Genomic DNA, 20,799 nt, shown 5'->3' with positions numbered 1-20,799 from the left:
GACTGAGACACAACCACGTGTCAGAGAGACCCCAGTTGGTGAGGTCTTCCAGTTCCCTGAGTTTTTTTCCTGAGTACCCAAACTTGGGGTGAAGAGCATCCTAGGAAATTTAAGTCTTAAGCAGCTGTTGGTCTCTTGGAGCCCAATCTCCATCCTGATGGAGGAGCCTTCCTGCTGTGGCCAGAGACCCGTCACAAAACACATTAGGATCCCCCTTGACCTCACCCAGAGGCAAGGCACGCCGGGTTACTGAAGGTTCAAGGGTACGGAATGACCAGCAGTTGGGTCCCTCCGGATCCTCAAAATTGTCCAAGTCTTTGAGAATGCAGATTCAGCCATGGCAGTCAAATTACCACACTCCCTTCGCCATCAAATACAACTCTTGGGCACAGGCTCTTTCTTCCAAGAGAAACACACATTTTACATTTCCAGAGAAGAAACAGGACCCAGTGCCCCTGGAGGCGGATTCCCGACCCAGCCCCCCAGGAGCCAGCCCTCCTCCCCATCCCCCAAGCCCGGCCCCGCCCTGTCTGTGTCTGGAGATGGCCGGGGGATGACTGCAGAAGCCTGAAGGGGCGGGGGGGCGGGCGGCGCGCAGGCTGCGGGCGGAGGCAGGAGCGCGCGCCTTTTTGTGCGACTCCTGACACCTGTCCGATTGGCTGGGCCGGTGCTGCCGTCGGAGTGGGCGGAGCCAGCAGCGAGCTGTGATCTGTTCCCAGTCGCAGCCAGAAGCGGCCGCGGACTGAGCGCACCTTGCAGCTGCCGGGCGCGCCCTGGAGGGCGCTGCGTCCGGCAAAGCTGCTGGGTAGTTGCTCAGCCCGGTTCTCTTCTCCGGTATCCCGGCCGACTCCCGCACCCTCAACTTCCCTTGCCCTCGCTGCTCTCTCCTTAGAGGCGACTCTTTGGGAAAGGGCCAGCAATCCCTCCTCCCCCGGCCTCAGTAGAGACCCACTCCCCACCCCACCTCTGTCCCTTTTCGCGGCCCCTGCTCCAGCGCCCTCAGGCGCGCAGAACGCCACGGTCATGGGAATCCGAGGCATGCTGCGAGCCGCAGTGATCCTGCTGCTCATCAGGACCTGGCTCGCGGAGGGTAACTATTCCAGTCCTATCCCGAAATTCCACTTCGAGTTATCCTCCGCTGTGCCCGAAGTCGTCCTGAACCTCTTCAACTGGTAAGCGGGCACCGCCAGGCTAGACAGGGGGTACAGGAACGGGGACGGGCAGATGGCCTCTGGCCTCTTGGACGGAGCGGGCTGGGGGGAATCGGATCCCGGCTCGCTGAGCCCTAGCACGCGGGCCCTGCCTGTTGCCCCTAGAAGGGGTGACGTGGAATGGGCTGGTTGAAATGGAGCCCTGTGTTTCCACCCACCTGTTACTGCGACCCCTGACCGAGCCCCGCTTGTGCCCAAATCGCAGCCCGAAAGGGGGGCGGGGGGTGCGGGGGCTACCCTCGTCCCACGATCTGCCCATCCATCCCCAAGAATTTAAGGTTCCTAGCAGCTTTTCCCCAGCTTTGGCACCTGTGGGATTGGGGAAGAGGGTACAGGATCATGGGCAATTCACAAAACATAGGAGAGACACCTGTTTGAGTCTACATTTTAGTCCATTCCCTGAGGCACGCACGTGTGCATGCATGTGTTGAGGGGTGAGGGACTCATTCCAATGCGGCAGATAGAAATGATTTACTCAAATCCATCGGAGCCCAGACAGTGCGATCGTGTCTGAATAACCACAAACAGTGTGGTCTGGGATGGGTGCACTTTTATACTTACTAGCGTGAAAATATTTGAAGATTCAGGTTTTTTTTCTCTCTTTGATTTCAAGTTTGTTTGAGTGTGTGAGTATCTTAAGCCTTTACATGTAAGTCACACAGTTCCTGAGCATTAGCACATGGGTAATGTGTGCTTGGAAACAGGTAGGAATGCGTTGCTTTAATTTGGGAATAATTCATGTGCACACTTTGGAATGGTGCAAAATGAAATTTCTGATTAAAGATGATTAGGAATAATTTTTAACAATGTTTAAATGGCAAGCCAGAAATTAACATGTACTCATAAAAGGAGGTGGGTTAGTTTGGCAAGGTTCCAGCAGACAGCCCTGCAGTGCCCTCAACCCAACATACCAAACTGCGCCAGTGAACACGCACTCATGTACGCGTGCGCGCGCGCGCGCGCGCACACACACACACACACACACACACACACAGTTGCAGGGGCTGACGTTCCCCAGGCAATGCGTCAAAGATTCGAAGAGTCACAGTGATGCCAGGGCCTGTTTTGATTTACAAGCCCTTTGGGGGAAAAGAGCCCTGTTGAAGGTCTAGGTAAATTAGGTGAGCATATGAGAGATCTCTTGAAAGGCCAGTTCTCCGCAGAGCTGAGCTGGGTGCACTTACGTAGGCTCACCCAAGACATCTCCAGGGTGGAAGCACATGCTTAGCAAGAGAGATACCTGCTCCTAGAATAAATGTCGTTTTGAGGACAGCTCTGAGCCCCACGAATCTGAAATGGTTTTGGGTGGATGATGGTCGTAAATCTTAGCTACATCACCAAGGCTCTCTCTGTGTGTCATATGCCATATGCCAAGTCTGGAAAACAGAGGTGTACAGAAACAAAGTTGACATAAAATTGACTAAAAAATGCCCAGCCCTAGCCCCGGTAAGGAGAAATGTGACTTTGAACTCATCTTCCGAGGGCACTGAGAGGGAAAGATGACTTTTCCTGGGGCAATCAGATGCCCCTGGAAGGAAGACCCCCACCAACCCAGAAAACAGCGTCCAGGCTGATTGCAAGATGGGGCTCTTGAAAAGGTTGAAGTAATACATTTTTCTGAGGGCTTTCATCTGCCCGCTCTTCCTCCTCTCCCCTTCTCCTACCGCCTCCGCCTCCTCTCCTCAACCACCCCCCCCCAAGTCCTGCCTGGTAACAGGGATCTCTGAGCCCCACCCTCTGGATTAAAGCTGGGAAGGGGTGAGGGGAATAGGAGTCTGCGTCACTGCTGTGCTTCTGGCTGACTCATCATGGGGAGGGAGGGGAGCAGAGAGAGACGGTGTGTACACGTATGACTGGACATGTCTGCGTATGTGCTGGACAAGAAAAGGCCCTAGCAAGGCAACCACTGGCAAGTCGGCCCCAAGTTGACCAGCATTTACTTATGACTTCTCTGTTTCAGCAAAAGTTGTGCAAATGAAGCTGTGGTTCAAAAGATTTTGGACAGGGTGCTGTCGAGATACGATGTCCGCCTGAGACCGAATTTTGGAGGTAAGCCATATGCAGACATTAGAGAACTTGGATTAGGTGTCCTAGAGCTGAGACACAGCAAGCAAGTCCTGCCCTGTAAGCTGACCAACGGCGCCCCGCAGGCTCCACACCTGAGCCTCTGCAGAGGCCAGCAAGCAAACCCCACCAGCCCCTCTGCACCCTGTAATTTCTCTCACTTCTCTGGCTTCAGATGCATAAGAGCCTTCTACCTCCTTCACACTCCCCTTACAGTGTTGTGGCTGGCAAACAGCTAAGCACAGAAGTGTGTGTACAGGAGGCAGCGCACGCGTTTCTTAAGCTAGAGTTTTCTGCTCCAGCTCCTCAGCACATTCTTCACACCCTGGCCATTTGTCCCATTGTGCCCTTTCAAAACTGAGAGGATGCTCTTCTCTATCTAGTGTACTTAACCCTCCCAGGCCCTGGGCACTTCCAGCTCGGCTCCCTCATTCCCAGTCTGTTCAAGACATCGCAGTCAGTGTGGTCTTTATAAATCCAGCCCGATCACCTCAGCAACTTTTAATGGTTTTATCTAACTGCCAAATAAAATCCAGATTCCTCGGCCTAGTACTCAGATCTCTGGTCCTGAGAATAGAAATGACAAAGAAACGGACACACAAACCCCCAGGAAAATCATACATGAGTTTCTCCCTCACTTTGTACTTAGCCTCCCATTTAGAAAGGGTGACTAGCCTGGACCACACAGCTTTAAATGACAGGCAACCCACCCTGACCGTGCATAGCCAACGCAGCATTCTCTAGCCCAGGGGACACCTAGGAAACCTAGATCAAGGACAAAGAAAATAAACGGTGCATTAAACAGATGTTAGTCACATTCCAGCTCAAAGGAAGCTCCTGCTCTAAAGGGTTAATGAAAGCTAATGGTCTGCATTTGTGCATATGAATAGAGGTCTTCCAAGTACACTTTGTTGTCACCACCCTAAAAACAAACAGCTGAGATAATTCGGCCCCTGCGATAGACTAATTTGGCCTGGGGAGCATCCCCTTGAAAACCAAGGTGGTAGTCCTGGGCCCTAAGCTTTGGAGGTGGAACCCTGGACTGGTGCTTCACCTTTGCTCCCATGCTCCCTCCGGAATGTGAGAGCAGAAGGCACAGCCCAGGGGATTCAAGCTGAGAGCATGCTGGGAAGCTAGGGTAGAAAGGGCAGAAGGTAGGCTTTTGTTGCAAAAACAGCAGCACCTCTTCTGGGTGGGTCCCTAAGGGATAGAGGTCTGACCATATCAGAATCCAGGTGTTAGAGTACCGGCAGCACGTCCTTGTATGGCAGCGACTTTGGGATCTTTTGGATCAGCTGCAGCAAGCACAAATGGGAGACATGGGAGTAGCTACTTCGTTTTGTGTCTTGCCTTTCTCACGTTTCTCAGCAGCGACTGACCAACAACCATTTGAGGACACCAACCATGTTCTCCCCACTGTTTCAGGGCCAGGTTGATATCTCTGCAGGCGTCCAGGCCCAGGGGGAGGGAGCAGGGGCAAGAGTCAATCTCTGCGGAGGGTTACCCTAAGCTTTGTGGCCGTGTACACCTGCAGCATGTGAGAAAAGCTGAATCCCTGGCTTGATTTAGCCAAGCAGCAGGTGAAGGTGAGAGAGGAAGGACAACTCAGGACCTTCTAGTATTTAAACAGAAGGGGGCACCACACGCTCTAGGTCTGAGGCTGTTGCACGGTGGGTGTGGAAGGAGAGACCCATTGATGGGATAGCTGGGCCAACGTCGTCAGAGTTTGAGGACCCCAGGACTCCCTGTGTGGCCTCCCACTAGACACAGAATCAAATTCCCCTCTGTGAGAGTTTCAGAGCATATTCCCACTCACTTCCGCACACATACCCACATGCAGGGGCCTCACTTAACTGTGGTCCAGTTCAAACAGGAGAGCCTTAGTCCTTCCTTGCATGGGGGGACAGTAAGAAGAGGAGGAAGATGAAAAGGAGGAGGAAGATCCAGAGAAAATTAGCAAAGCCAATTCCTTCTGGGCAAGAGAAAAGGCAGCCCTTGAGGGCTTCACCTAGCTTAGCACCTGGCATGACATAGGCACCCGATACTGTGAATGAATGAATGAGATATTTTTATCATTCCTTCATGCATCTGCTAGGTGGGAAGTGGAGTTGAGGCAGCCACGGGTTCCAGGAGATACGGAGGTGATTATCCCCCAGCACTTTTCCTGCCTTCCTGAAGGGGCAGGATGGGACAGTGATGGTCTGGGGCCATCATCCTAGACATGATATTTAGACTCCGTATCAGGATGATAATCATCCCCCATCCCCTTTATCTATTTAGAGATGTGGGATTCTGCACCTAAAGTCTCATCCTGACCACTACTAGCACAAAAGCTTCCCCTTTAAGGGGATAGATTAGAAGAATGTTCCCTTCCTCCATGAGGCATCTCTGTGCCAGGACTCAGAGCTTGGTGAGGGGAATGTAAGCTGCATTTCAGCTCCCACGTACCCTTCAACTAGGAGTCCTTCAACAGGTTTCTGGCCTAGCCCTTTAGGGTCCCCAGCATTCCACCACAAGGAAAGGAGTTGCCTGAGTCATGCGGAATGGTCTAGGGAAGTCTAACACTGGAGGTGTAGCTGGCTGCCTGGCCTCTCTGGAGCGTGTTGCCTGCCTAACACAGCTTCCCTTCTCTAAAGGCATGTGGGGAGCCTGAAAGGCAGTCATCAAGAACTGTGCTTCTGAGAACTCCTGTCACCACATAACACTTCACTGGGGCTTGTTCACAACAGGCCTGGATGCTGGAGTCTGGGCTGTACCCTAACACAGACTCATTTACTTCATGGCTGCTATTCAGATGCTTATTCCCAATAGTGCTTTCCTTTGTGCAGCTTTGGGCTTGGAATAACACATTTCTTTCTTTGCAGCTCAGCTTCTGGGCAATCAGCCTGCAGTAAAACCAGCAGGCTGAATTGCAAGTATCATGTGTGTTCCCCTAGCAGCAGTGTGATGTAATACAAGGAGACTAAGGGCTGTGCTGTAGGGCTAGATGTAGAAAGCTTTGAGCTGATGAGCGAACAATAAAAATGGATTTGCCCACAGTGTCTTGCAGTTTACTACATATTTTCACATCCATGACCACATTTGAGTCCTGCCAGTGGACAGTGCTAACACCTGGGTGTGAAAAAAAGCTAGGAGGCAGAAGTACACTAACACAAACATTCCCATGCTGTCACACTCACACATTAACACACACAATCACCCTCACCTGTGCACTCACGCACATGAACACGCTCACAAATGCATTCTCACACACATAGACACACCCACTGAGCATGATCACACATTCACTTATACTCACACATTAGCATGCTTACAGACACCAAACATAGTCACAAGTTCACATACACACATGAATGTATGCATTCACTCACACTCAAACATGCTCCCAAACATGTGCAAATTTATTCACATTAACACTCACATGCACACACATTCACTCACACAAACATACACATCAAACACCTTCATGAATTTATGAACTTTAAAATGTTCACACACACACAAACATGCTCACACATTTGCTACACACGTTATGAGACCACACTCAAATTCATTCACACATTAACACACACACAAACTTGCTCTCACATCTACATACACATATGAATATACTCATACATTCACACACAAATGTGCTCACATACACAAACACACTCACAAATTTACTCAAAAACGTGAAGACACATATTAACATCCTCACACACAAGCACATGCTCACACATACACACATAAACATAATCATGCCTTCAGTCATGCATGAGCATGCTCACATACACAGAAACACTCACACATTCACTCACACACGTGAATGTGTTCACAATATGCTCACAGATTCACTCACCTGCTGAAAATATGCACATCTACATTGATAGGTACATGCACATTGACATGCTTACACACACTCTTGCATTCACCCGCATGACAATTCTTACATATGCAAACATGCTAATATAGTCTTCTATATACATGAGTATACCAGTACACTTGGACACATCACACAATACACAAACATGCTCATGTACACTTATGTCAACACAACTAATTCACATACATGAACATGCACATGCATTGACTCACACATGGACACAGAAATATACTGACACATGAAAGGCTCAAACACTCTAATACATGCACACACTCAGGCTCACACATTCTAATACATGCACACACACATTCACTAGCCCAACACACATGCAGTCACACACTCTCACTTCCACATGAACACAGTCATACTTATGGAACACACTTATGCTCGTCTTCAGTGCCACAAAACCACGCTCACATATTCACACACAGACAGGCTCACATAAATTCATATATATGTGTTCATGCATTCACTCTCATGCAGACAAGCTCACAAACATGTATACTCATACCCTCCCTTGCACATGAACACAATCATACATTCACTCACACACAACACACCTACAAACATTTACATGCTCACACATCTACTTCTATACAACACACTCAAGTAAACAAACATGCTCATGCATTCACTTATACATAAACATGCTTACACACACTGGCACATTCACCTGCACATGAACACACAAATTCACACACATGCATGAACAAGCTCACATACACTCATATACACAGCTCACACAGTCACTTCCACACAGACACACATGTACTCCCACAAACACACATTCACGCACACACACAACCATGCACACACACAGCCATGAATCTTGGCTCATTCTTTGGCGCTAATTGCTTTTCAGCGTTTATCAGGAAAATGTTTAGAAGGAGTGCTTCATCCCTTTACATTCTCTCTATTTTGCCCTGACCCCTTCCTCTGCACATATCATGGGCCAGGCTTGGTCTAAGTTCTTGGCCTGCACTAACTATGACATCAGTGCTATCGCTATCCCCATTTTATCCATGAGGAGACTAAGACTCAGTACAATTAGGCAACTTACTGAGGATCATACAACTAACAAGTGTCAAAGAGGGTTCAAACCCAGGCAGTCTGGCTCTCAAGTTTATGCTCTTAACCTTTATTCTACCTTTCATGTAAGTGCATCTTTCTGTCTTCTAGGTGCCCCTGTGCCTGTGAGAATATCTATTTATGTCACCAGCATTGAACAGATCTCAGAAGTGAATATGGTAAGTGTGTTAGTTCTAGCCATGGGGTTGGGAACAGAGGACATGAGACAAGTGACCTGTGACAGAACTCACATAAAGGAACAACGTAGGTTTGGGACACTGCAGCCACCCAGAATAAAAAGTACATTAATTCAACCCCTACATCACACCACATCCAGAAATGCGATTCCAGATGGATTATAGACTTACAAGTGAATGGCTTATAAAGCTTTTAAAAGAGACTGTAGAACACTGGCTTTGTGTCTTGCAGTCGGTAAGGATCTCTTTAAAAAGACACAGAAAACACAGACCACAAAAAATAAATCTGGTAACTTCAAGTAGATTGAAATTCTGTTTCACCAAATTTATGGAACTTCTGTTTTACAAAACAAACAAAACCATTATAACAAGTGTGAAAGGATCAATCACAATGGACTAAGATATTTGCAACATGAAGGGCTGACATTCAAAATATGCATTGTTTTGTGAATTAGTAAGAATACTTTTAAACCAATAGAAAAATTGTCAGAGAATGTGAACAAGAATTTCACTTCTGTGAAGAAAAGTAAACAGCAGATAAATATATGAAACGTATGAAAAGATGCTTACCCTTGTTAGTAAAGCAAAATAAAACCACAATGAGAACCCATTACACACCAGTGTAGCAAAAGTCAAAAGCCAGACAATACCAATGTTGACGAAACAGAAGCAGCTCTTGGCTCTTGGCAGGGAGATAAAGTGGAACTTCTACTTCATCATTTCTATTTCATCATGGTTTTGATAGATATGTTCACATGATAATATGCATGATATTTTCATATATTATCCACCAAAGCAAGTGAACAGATTATAATTACACATGTCCGCCAAGTTGATCTCACAAAGATAAGGTTGCATGAAAGAAGCAAACTATGAATATATACAGTATTATTTCATTCAGATAAAATTTTAAAAACAGGTCCAACTAAGCAATATGTTTTCTAGAAATACATAGACAATAAAACTCTAACACAAAGCAAGGGAATTATCATAAAATCTAGCATAATGGTTACTGATGGGATTGTGAGGGAAATATATTCTGGAAGAGATACATTGGGGTTTTAAGGTTATTGATAATATTCTGTTTCTTAACCTGGATTTTAATTTCTTGTATGTTTCACTTGTATATAGTTATGATATACTTCATACACTTGCATACACAAGTGCACGCACACATACACACACCACACACACACCAAGAATGGAGTGCTGGACAACCAAACTTACAACTGAAATTTACATTTGTCTTTCCAGGACTATACAATCACGATGTTTTTTCATCAGACTTGGAAAGATTCACGCTTAGCATACTATGAGACCACCCTGAACCTGACCCTGGACTATCGGATGCATGAGAAGTTGTGGGTCCCTGACTGCTACTTTCTGAATAGCAAGGATGGTTTCGTGCATGATGTGACTGTGGAAAATCGTGTGTTTCAGCTTCACCCGGATGGAGTGGTGCGGTATGGCATCCAGTGAGTCCACCAGGGGTCTGGGGATGTCCCAGCAGACTTCCTTCTTCCTACTGAATATTCTGCAGACACACTCTAAGGGACACACAAAGGCACCCATTGCTTTCCAAGCCTGTCTTGAACGTCCCCCCCTCACTTGTTGTACCCAGTAGCCAAAGTGGAACTTTCACAGTTTCCCGCAGATGCCCTTAGCTGTTCTGTCCCTACACCTTGGCTTCTGCTGTTCCTTCTGTCTGGATTGGTCAGTCCTTTCCCCCTTGCCATGAGTTGAAACGTTTCCCACCCTGAAATCCCTAACTCAAATGTCCCCTTGGTCAAGAAGTCCTCCCTGATTTTCTCTACTGAACAACCTCTCCCTCCACCCAGTGTTACATGCATTCCGTTCTTTGTCTTCTCTCCCAGGCGGTGAGGGAGGGAGAAGATGAATGCTCAAGTCCATGCAGTGAATGAGGGAGGGGGCTGCTTTCTGCCATCAGTCATATATGCATCATGCAAGAACCCCAGGAGGGTGGAGGGGCAGGGTGTGTGTGGTGTGGGTTTCTGGCCTGTGGCTCTGCACACACACAGAACAATTGCAAGCTGAAACTCCTCACTAGTCTAATTATAGCATAGCAGACAGTCACCAAGGCTCTCCTCACAGTGGCATCTCTTACAAACTGTCTCCAAAGGCATGTATAAGACATCAGTATAGCTCAGAATGTGTCTGTGAAGTAGCTACCAGGGTTCAGCTCTTACAGTTTTTACAGATCTAATATCTGGATTTCTCTTTCTCTGGGGAGTTCTTGCTCCATTTCTTCCTTTTTCCATCCACCTTCCCACAGACCCAGGCTCTGGAGTCAGAAAATGACGGGACTCACAGGGGACAGGTCACTGGTCACACTTGTTCTACTTAAAGGGGGCAATAGCTGAATGATGCTGCATGGAGGATTCATAGAAAGGAGAAAAACACACATGCACTCATAAGTGCATGCACACACCATATCCAGTGTACAAAATGGAAATTACTTCGAGCAAGCAATTGAAAGGGACTCAACTGGGGTTACCAGATGAGAAGGGCAGAATAAGGGGTGGAGCAGAGCCTCCCAGCTGAAACTGTAGAGAGCTTGTGTCTTATCTTTTCTCCCACTGGACACTTCTCCCACTTTCTCAGTGCCTCTGAGACCCCTCCTCAGATTCTTCTATGGATGCACCCACCACATTGCAACTTAAAGCTCCCGCCCACTTCATGTACTGCCAACAGTGCCATGGTCCGCCACAAACATGTTCATCCCTTCTGTCCATTTCGCACCCGCTGACATTTTGCTAGTCCCCAGTATCCACATAGGCCTGCACCTCTGGCATGTGCGCAGATGTGGCCAGAGGCAGGCCTGGATCAAGGCTCCCAACGGTACGGGTACACTTTATACCAGCACTCTACATTTCATGTGAGTCTCAGCTGATTTGGTGTGGCACACAGTTTTCTGGTCTCACTACTTCTTTAGGAAGCACCCCTTTCTATCTCTGCATTCAGTTTCCTCCAGGGCCCTTCCCATCTGTCATCCTGCAGTTTTCTGACGTGCCATACATGTGTTCTCTGTTTATGTGCTGCCGAGTCTCTTGGTTACTTTGTCACACACAAATTTCCTCTCTCCTCTCTACACATGGGTCAGTCCTTGAGGTAACTCTTCCCTCCCCACCCCTGCAGTTTCCTCAGCAATGGTTGTGTGTAGGCTTGACTCACTTTCTCCTTCTTTTTGGTTTTGCTTTGCAGACTGACCACCACAGCAGCTTGTTCTCTGGATCTGCATAAATTCCCTATGGACAAGCAGGCCTGCAAACTGGTGGTAGAGAGCTGTACGTATGTCTCCTATGGCCGCCTCTTCCCTACCTGGAGCTGGGGTGATCAGGAAATCAGAGGCTGAATTGACAGTAAAAGGCACAGTGTGTCTCCTGTGCTCCCTCCCCACCCCCATTCTCTCTCTCCAAATTAGATAGATGATAGAGGATAGATAGATGATAGAAATAAAGAGAGAAAGACGGTAGAGAGATAGATAGATGATAGATGATTCATTGATATATAGATGTATAAATATGGCATCCGGGACCAGGTGGTCTTTAGAGTGTAAACGTCCTCTGGGAAAATAGCACCATACCGTTGGCAAAGTGTGCGCCAGTTAGTGGGTAGAAGCTTGCAGCATATCTTTTTTGTGCTTTTCTTTCTTTCTAAGAATCTGAGACTACCTGTCTGTTTCTCTCCTTCCCAGATGGCTACACGGTTGAAGACATCATATTATTCTGGGATGACAATGGGAATGCCGTCCACATGACCAAGGAGCTGCATATCCCTCAGTTCACTTTCCTGGGGAGAACGATTACTAGCAAGGAGGTGTATTTCTACACAGGTGAGTCTGACCACTTCCTTCTCTCCTGTCTCATGTTCCCCTTGCACCTCCATAATCTCCTAGTAGCCTCCGATTTTGGCTCTTACACTCTCTGAATGTCTCCTTTCCCGTTTCCTACTGGCCCCAGGTCCCCTTAATAAAGCCCAATGGCTCATCCTCTGCCAATGAAGAATGGCTGTGGAAGCACTTAGCCAGATTCGCAACGCTCTGCAGGTGTAAAAGATTCATGCTCCTCTCAGGGCTAGCCTTTCACCCTCCATCTGTTTGCAGCTTGGGAACATCTCTTACCTCTCCCATTCCAAACATCACCTAGCATGGAGCAAGTGAGAAAGGAAGGTGGAGAGAGCAGACTTGCTATGCTCATGGGCCTTTTGACATAGGCTATTGTCGCTGGCCTGCTAGTGCAGCAAACAGAACCAGATCTGCAGTCTGCCCAAGCTGGATGCCTCTGGATGGAGAATGAGAAGCTAAACTGCCCATTGCTCTTCCCTCCTCCCCTCCTTCTTCATCCTGTACCTCTCCACCCTTTTGCTGCAAATCCCCTCAGCCCTGCCACCCTAATTCCAATGCATCTCTTTGCCAGGTTCCTACATACGCCTGATTCTGAAGTTCCAGGTTCAGAGGGAAGTCAACAGCTACCTTGTGCAGGTCTACTGGCCTACTGTCCTCACCACTATTACCTCTTGGATATCGTTTTGGATGAACTATGATTCCTCTGCAGCCAGGGTGACAATTGGTAGGTTCTGGCTCTGTCCCAGGAAGGATTTTGGGACATTTGGCTCAGAAAAAATGTTGAGAATAAGGAAAAAGGACCTGGAACAGTGTGTGACTACGCAGGCAAGGAAATAAGGATTTTTCCAGTAGGCATTTGTACCTTTGTACAGGTGCACAGCCAATCCCCAATAAAGAGACTGATGTTAGAGACAGATGTGAAAAAAAATAATCAAGGTTGGAATCTTGGCCTGTTGAACCCAAAGTACCAGAATTCATTATTTCTTGAATCTCTCAGTAAATGGACAAGTCATAGGTTTAGATCAGAGGGGCCGTTAAAAGGGGGCTAAATAACAGGGTCAGTCCGGGACAGGAGCTGAGGAGTTGAGAAGAGCAGCCGAAAGACAGCCTGGGCAGGCTTAGGAAGACATTGTACTTCTGTCTAAGCATTGGGAGCCATGAAAAATTTTTGAGCAGTACCAAGAAGAGACCTAAGAGATGAACTGCCTGGTTTGTCTGACTCCACCCGACAGAATGTCAGTGTGTCCCAGATCCAGATCTGGTTTCTCCTTCACCATCTGTGGGGCAGAGTCCTCAGACTCCCTCTTTAGGAGCATGTTCTAGACTAAAGCTTTATATCCATGTAATAGTTTAGGGCTCAGAAAACCTTCCTTTAGGAGCTAAAGGAAGGTGAAAGGGTAAGGGTCTATCATAGGAGAAGGTGGGGCTGAAGATGTAAACTGCTATGAAGCTGTAGCTAAAGGTTTGATACTTGACCCTAAGAGCAATAGAAAGTCATTGAAACATTGAAGCATAGTCTGAGTTTAAAGATGGGGGAAGAGGAATAAAGACAGACCTGCAGACCTTTGCTGTGGGCCCTCCTAAGCCAAATATGATGTTTGGCTGTGGGCCCAACGGGTTGCCAAGAATGTTAGCCATCAGAGGAGACTAAGCCTGTACTGTGTTGTTTACAGGCCTAACTTCAATGCTCATCCTGACTACCATCGACTCACATCTGCGGGATAAACTCCCCAACATCTCCTGTATCAAGGCCATTGACATCTATATCCTCGTGTGCTTGTTCTTTGTGTTCCTGTCCTTGCTGGAGTATGTCTACATCAACTATCTTTTCTACAGTCGAGGACCTCGGCGCCAACCTAGGCGACGCAGAAGACCCCGAAGAGTCATTGCCCGCTACCGCTACCAGCAAGTAGTGGTGAGAAATGTGCAGGTTTGACTTTTTGACTGACAATCAGCTTTCCCTGAGCACCACTTGAGCCCAGGCTTAGCGCTTTTGACCCTTTCACATTTCTTAGCTTTTTAAATATGCACACACACACACACACACACACACACATCCAGACACACAAAACATACACACACAGCACACACACAACATATAACAAAGAAGTAGTACTATTTCTCATCACTCCTTTATAGACGATCGTTGTCCAAGGTCACAAGGCAAGTAAGTGGCAGAGCTAAATTTCTCCAGACCTTTGGAGTGAATTTGGTCCACCTTGCATGCTTCCAGAGCAGGCAATGAAGCTGGAAGGGAAGATGGGCACAGGGAGGCTGAAAGGAAGACAGACACCGGAGAGGCTGGCCTGCCTACGCCTCCTTCCTTGGCACTTCAGACTCCCAAGGCAATGCCGAGGCTTTTGTTGTGGGCAGTACATTAATGCCCAGCTACCTCCCTCCTTCGCAGAAAGCCTGGCTCTGCCTACCTGAGCAAGCACCCATCCACCACACAGTACTCCTGAGGGAGCAGCTGCCCCAGGGAGACACTGGCGTGGCAACCACCATGGCCTTCCCTTGCATGCTAACAGCCTATTGGTCCTGTTCCTCACCCCTTGAATGCCAGAGACCCCAAGAGGAGCTGGCTCTATGTGTCAAAGAGATCAGCAGTAACGTTGCCAGTGCTGATGAGGGAAGTCCCTTCCCTCCTCCCTCCCCCCAGTGCATATCCATCTAGCCGATATGAAACTGATGAGCCTATCCATTATCTCCTCAAAGGATGGCCTGATTAACGTGGAAGACGGAGTCAGCTCTCTCCCCATCACCCCAGCGCAGGCCCCCCTGGCAAGCCTGGAAAGCCTCGGTTCTTTGACGTCCACCTCCGAGCAGGCCCAGCTGGCCACCTCGGAAAGCCTCAGCCCACTCACTTCTCTAACAGGCCAGGCCCCCCTGGCCACTGGAGAAAGCCTGAGTGATCTCCCCTCCACCTCAGAGCAGGCCTGGCAGACCTATGGTGTTCGCTTTAATGGTTTCCAGGCCAATGACAGTATTTTTCCTACCGAAATCTGCAACCGTGCTGAGGTCCATGGCCGTCCTGTGACCCATGACCCTGAAGATTCCGATGAGAGCTTGAGCTCAGATGAGCACCATGGCCATGGCCCCAGTGGGATGCCCATGCTTCACCATGGCAAGAATGGTGTGCAAGAAGCAGGCTGGGATCTTGATGAAAGCAATGTCAACAGCAGCTACCTTGGGCTTGAGGAGCAACTCAGGTGGAGCCTTAATGATGATGAGCTCATGCCCTATGCCCAAAAGGACAGTAGCTCAGAGTCCGAGGACAGTAGCCCCCCAAGCCCTGGGTGCTCCTTCACTGAAGCGTTCTCTTTTGATCTCTTTAACCCTGACTACGTTCCTAAGATTGACAAGTGGTCCCGGTTCCTCTTCCCTCTGGCCTTCGGGTTGTTCAATATTGTTTACTGCGTATACCATATGTATTAGTCTCCCAGTGCCCCAGAACAGCAAGAGCACTGTGCTGTGCTCCTTTCACAGTTGCTTTTGGGTTTGTTTTTCTCTCTTTCCTTTGTTCCTTTTATTTTATGGTTATTTGGGCACCCCAGTGAGTTCAGTCCTTCTCTTTATAAACATGGGGTGTGGAGTCATCGGAAAGAACATGGTCTAACTGGAAGGGATGGGATTGAGGAGGAGTTGGAGCACATGGAGTTTCCTTTGTGCTAGAAGACTCTCACCTTTTTGAAGACTTGTAACAAGGAATAAGCATAGAAAAGCTCCTGGAAATGTTTAGAGGACAGAGAAGAGCCAGGTTGGGGGATGGGGCAGGGATCTGGGCCTTGCCCACAGACATTTCTGGGGGCTTTTCTGTTCCCGTGAGGTGTCAGCATTTCTTTTTCATTACCTTTTTTCTTCTGTTTTGTTTCCTCCTAGGGATTATGGATCTCACTCACCCTCTGCTTAGGGCTTTATAGAAAAAAAGTCAAGCTGGGTTGGGCTGGGGTGCACAGAGAAAGGGCTACCCATGGCTTAGAAATTCAGGGAACTACCTATAGGAAACTTAGGGAGCATTTGCAAGTGCCTTTCCCCCACTATATTTGTTGTGTTTGAGTGTGGTGTTGTGATGCAAGGGTGGGAGAGGAATGTGGCTGGGTGAGGCTGCAGAGTGAGACATCAGGGTGAGAGCACATACCCAGCTTGTGGGGTTGGCGGAGGGTGAGGGTGATGTCAAGTTAGAAATTACACAGTTGAGCTGGCCTCTTTGGAGGGACTGGAACTTCTCTTGCCTGTTTTTCTGCTTCAGAATGTTTGACAATAGAGATTCAATACCTCTGTCTAAGTCAGGAGTTAGCTTTCCATCAGTTGCTGAGTTGATCACCAGTTACAGCACTTGGTGAATAAACACCAGGGTTAGGAGAATTCAGACTTGCTATTTTACCATGTGATCTAGACTAGCAGATGAATATCTATTGTAAATCTATATACTAATCTTTTCTATTTGTTTAGTGTACAGTAAGTGTCCACAAGCTCCCTGACCCATGACATCACTGAAGCCTCACAGGAACCCTGTAAGCCAGGGAAGGCAAAGCACATTGTCACCAGTGTTCCAGGGAAAACGAATGGAGCTTATGCCCCAAGCTTGAGGACATGCGGCCAGTGAGTGGTAGATCCACCCCACTTGCCCTTTCTTGCCTTTTTCCTCCTGACTCTCAACTGAGGCATTCCCTTTTCTTCCCACCCCAAAGGGGGTGCTCCAGAGGGCCCCCATCACATCCCACAGCACCTGGGGCATCTCTGCAGGAACAGGTTGGTGACCAGCCAATGACCGTGAAGTGGGCAGATGGAGAACACACTCACTGCCCATTGAGCAGGGCCCCTAACGGAAGTAGGATTGGCCAGCACGCCAACTTGCCAAGCAGCTCGACCTCACTGATGGAGGTTGTGAGGGAGTGAACTCTGCCAAGCTCTCAACGTATGCCACCTCTTCCTCCCTATGCAGTCTCTCCCACAGTCCCTTACCCCTCTACCCACTCACCCTTTTAACTGTGCTTCTGTGTTTGTGTTTCTGTATATACCTGGGTGTATGCATATGTATCAGGGTGGGTCTGTGTACATATACAACCATTTGAGAAGCTGCATAGTGCTGTATCTAGTGGTGTAAATCTCTATTGGTGTGTATAGAGTTGTATCTACAATGAGTGGATGCATGCGTGTGTGTGCATATCCCTGTGAAAGTGTGACTTATGTATGTGTGTGCTTGTGTACACATGGGTGTATGCTGAGTGCATATATATAAGGGAATGTCTGCATATCTCTTTTTATCTGATGTGAATGGGTGTGAAAGGAAATACCTCTGAATGTATATATATATGTTCCCTGTTGGTGACCCTTCTAGAACACTAGAATTCCCTTGGCCTATTCCCATATGGTGGAAGGGCCCTGTTTGGCCAGGCTGCTTAACTGACTGTTTCTTTCCAATTTCTTGTTCCAGGGAGCAGCATCTCCCGGTTTGCTTCCACTCTTTGCCCTGTCCCTCCATCCACCTGTGCTGTCTCCTAGATAGAAGACAGGAAGTGAATGTAGTCATAAGAAGTGGTGAGCTAGTGCCTTGAGGTAGGAAGTGGTCAGTTCATGGAAGAAGCTGCAAGTTCAGAGCATTTCACTTTGTCCTAGAAGAACATGTCTGGGGGTAACAAGCTGTGAAGTGACGCTGAAAGAGGCGTTGAGAATGGACACTTGCACAATCACACACACATATACACACGCACACATCTTGTACAACAGTTAAAAACAAGAACGTTGCCTCTGGAAGAGCCAAAATTGCCTCTTTTTATTTTTGCATACCCCATACAGAGATTCAGGTTGAGGGGAGAGTAGTGACCCCATGTCTGAAGCTCCCAACGTGGCTACTGAAAGGCTGGCTTCCTTGGTTGCTTGACATGGATTTGGGGCTCCAGTACCCTGGAGATGCTTTCAGCCCTGTGGTGGCAAGCAGTTCATTTGGGATAAATTCATAAAGGGAGATTGGAGCAGTGGGAACAGAAAGAGGGTTTTAAGATTTGTCTGGCAGCAATGCACATGAACACTTTACAGCACAGAGGAAAGGCAGCGAGGCCAGTTGTAAATATTGCTATAGATCCATATAGCTAGATATAACACTATACTTTAAAAAGAATATCTTGCCCTAACGTGCTGCAATGGGAGCAGTTGAACTCTACTGCGACCTGTACTCGTAGGTTTTATGTCAAAATGAGGTGGAGATTTGGCAATGATACCCTTTCAGGAATGTGAACCTTCTGATTTTCCCATGGATTGGTCATTTTAGCCTGCACATTGCCAGATCTCCCCTTGTTGAGTCTTGTGTGTGGTCTGTCGTCTGCATCAATGAGTCCTCAGCTGTCCCCAACCCATTCTCAGCCCCTCCCCAGCGGGCAGTCACCCCTCGTCTTCCAGCTGGCTGCCTCCATCCCCTCCCTCTCCTCACCTCACGCCAAGTAACTCTGGAAGTGCAGAATGCTTGGTAGTTTGGAGCTTGAGCAGCATCTGGGATGGAGCAACCCCCATTTTACTCTTCTACCCATCTTCCATTTCTTTCCTTCCTATCAACTTTCCCCCTAGGATCCCTTCTTTGCCACTGTCACGGGAAGGATACCCTGTCTGTCTTTCTGAAGTGTCATTTTGTTGTGGGGATGTGTGACACGTTTCCTACCAAGTTCTTGCTGATTCCATCTGCCACTGTAGGGTGCCTTTGCATAGGTCATGGATGATCTGGTGGGTCTTAATGGAGCTTGTCAAATGTATTCTTACAATTCATGTCATCTTGTTAATAGCAGGGCTGCAAAGTCTTTGCATATTTAGAGCTGAGTTTTGCTGAGACTGTGGCCATTCCTAATGAGGTTTCCTCATTCCACATACATAAGAGCTAACCCCTTAGAGCTATTAACTAATGAATGCATTTATTAAACTATCCACTCACATGGTACCCTGCTGTGGTGATAAGCAGTAACTTTCTAGCTATTCCGTAGACCAGCCTCAAAGGAAATCGTGACTCGTCCTACTAAAAGTGTAGTGTGTGTGTGTTGTGTAGTGTTTTGTGATCAACATAAAATCTATATTGTCAGTGTTGGGTTTTCAGGGGAGGGAGGGGGAAGGTTTTAAAGTGTCTCCTTGATAAACTTAAATTATGAAATAGCCCCAGTCAGTCAGAATCACTTCAATTGACTCAATTTGTGTGAGACTTTGCACTCACTATCTTGCCGGACAGACTGCATGCCCAGGGTCAATAGTCATCAGCAGAACTAAAGGTGCCCGAACTTAGCACAACTGGCTGTGGTGCCTGACGCTGGGCAATGCGGAGGACTCTTCGGAAGTCAGCCAAGTTGGTAACATTCTGTGAAGCAGATGAAATAGAGTAAAATCACATACATGCAGGTCTTCAGGAGTGATGCTGGGCCCAGGCAGTGAAAACCAACAAAAGACGAGAAGGACCAAGATCTGGGTGTCCTGGATGACCTGACCCAAAAAGGGGCACAAAGCAGCAGAGCTTCATAAGGTGACTGGGTGGCTTCTTTGTCCTCATTAAATGTACATCTTTGCATGGAAAAGACCTTGACTGGTCTGTACTTCAACAAAGTAAAATACGAAGAAACGTAAAATTATGCTTCTGAAAAAAATATACTGAAATAAAATTTTGTGAATAGCCAAAAGAGAAAAATAAATATCTATAATAGCAAGTGCTCTGCCGGGCCATTGTGTTTCCTCTCTGTTGGGCTAGAAGATATTACACGGGACAGCTGTGTGAGCCGAGGAAGGCTCTGGCTTCCATCACTTGCTTGCTGTGGCCTTCCCACAGCTTTGCACATCGACCTCCTTATACCCCGGGACAGTGGAAGCCATGGTTTTCAAGCTGAGGGGAATTAGCAACAGCACAGTTTAAATAAGTTTTGATTTTTGCAGAAGCCATTCTTTTTTTTTTATTGCATTTTAGGTTTGGGGGCACATGTGAAGAACATGCAAGATTGTTGCATAGGTACACACACGGCAGTGTGATTTGCTGCCTTCCTCCGCATCACCTATATCCTTTCTGCCCATGCTATCTCTCCCCAACTCCCCACCCCTTGCTGTCCCTCTCCCATTTCCCCCCAACAGACCCCAGTGTGTAGTGCTCCCCTCCCTGTGTCCATGTGTTCTCATTGTTCAACACCTGCCTATGAGTGAGAACGTGCGGTGTTTGATTTTCTGAGGCCAACAAACATATGAAAAAATGCTCATCATCACTGGTCATCAGAGAAATGCAAATCAAAACTACATTGAGATACCATCTCACGCCAGTTAGAATGATGATCATTGAAAAATCTGGAGACAACAGATGCTGGAAAGGATGTGGAGAAATAGGAACACTTTTACACTGATGGTGGGACTGTAAATTAGTTCAACCATTCTTAATCATTTAAAACAAAACTTTTAGAACAGGCCACTGTGGTGCCAAAATACAAGGTGGAAATTTAGTTCAGTTTTATAGGGTGGAAGGAACAGAGAAATTGGTCTTTATAAAGAAAAAATTGTTTGAAAAATCTTCTTTGC

At 47.6% G+C, this 20,799-nt stretch overlaps 1 protein-coding gene across 3 annotated transcripts; it reads left to right on the top strand.

Moving 5' to 3' along the window:
- The first annotated feature begins 717 nt into the window (after positions 1-717).
- Positions 718-19,956, top strand: GABRQ (gamma-aminobutyric acid type A receptor subunit theta). Of its 3 annotated transcripts, none has more exons than XM_003943406.4 (9): positions 718-1,172; positions 3,172-3,260; positions 8,320-8,387; positions 9,660-9,880; positions 11,628-11,710; positions 12,121-12,258; positions 12,842-12,994; positions 13,944-14,200; positions 14,986-19,956. In XM_003943406.4, the coding sequence occupies exons 1-9, from the start codon at positions 1,024-1,026 to the stop codon at positions 15,703-15,705; spliced, it is 1,878 nt and encodes a 625-aa protein (XP_003943455.1). In that variant the 5' UTR covers positions 718-1,023; the 3' UTR covers positions 15,706-19,956. The 3 variants fall into 3 exon arrangements, with proteins under 3 accessions (XP_003943455.1, XP_074247740.1, XP_074247741.1); XM_074391639.1 differs by having other exon boundaries at positions 732-1,172; positions 9,660-9,868; positions 14,986-19,944; XM_074391640.1 differs by having other exon boundaries at positions 732-1,172; positions 13,944-14,185; positions 14,986-19,944.
- The last annotated feature ends 843 nt before the right edge of the window (positions 19,957-20,799 follow it).

Source organism: Saimiri boliviensis, chromosome X, assembly GCF_048565385.1.
Source record: "Saimiri boliviensis isolate mSaiBol1 chromosome X, mSaiBol1.pri, whole genome shotgun sequence".
Lineage (NCBI taxonomy): Eukaryota > Metazoa > Chordata > Mammalia > Primates > Cebidae > Saimiri > Saimiri boliviensis.
Note: the sequence above shows the minus strand (reverse complement) of the source record. Positions and strands in the feature narration are given on the sequence as shown.

Coding starts and splice junctions, on each gene's coding strand:
- GABRQ (XM_003943406.4), top strand. CDS start 1,024: ATGGGAATCCGAGGCATGCTGCGAGCCGCAGTGATCCTGCTGCTCATC. Junction 3,261..8,319: donor CCTGAGACCGAATTTTGGAG/GTAAGCCATATG, acceptor TCTGTCTTCTAG/GTGCCCCTGTGCCTGTGAGA. Junction 14,201..14,985: donor TAGTGGTGAGAAATGTGCAG/GTTTGACTTTTT, acceptor ATCTCCTCAAAG/GATGGCCTGATTAACGTGGA.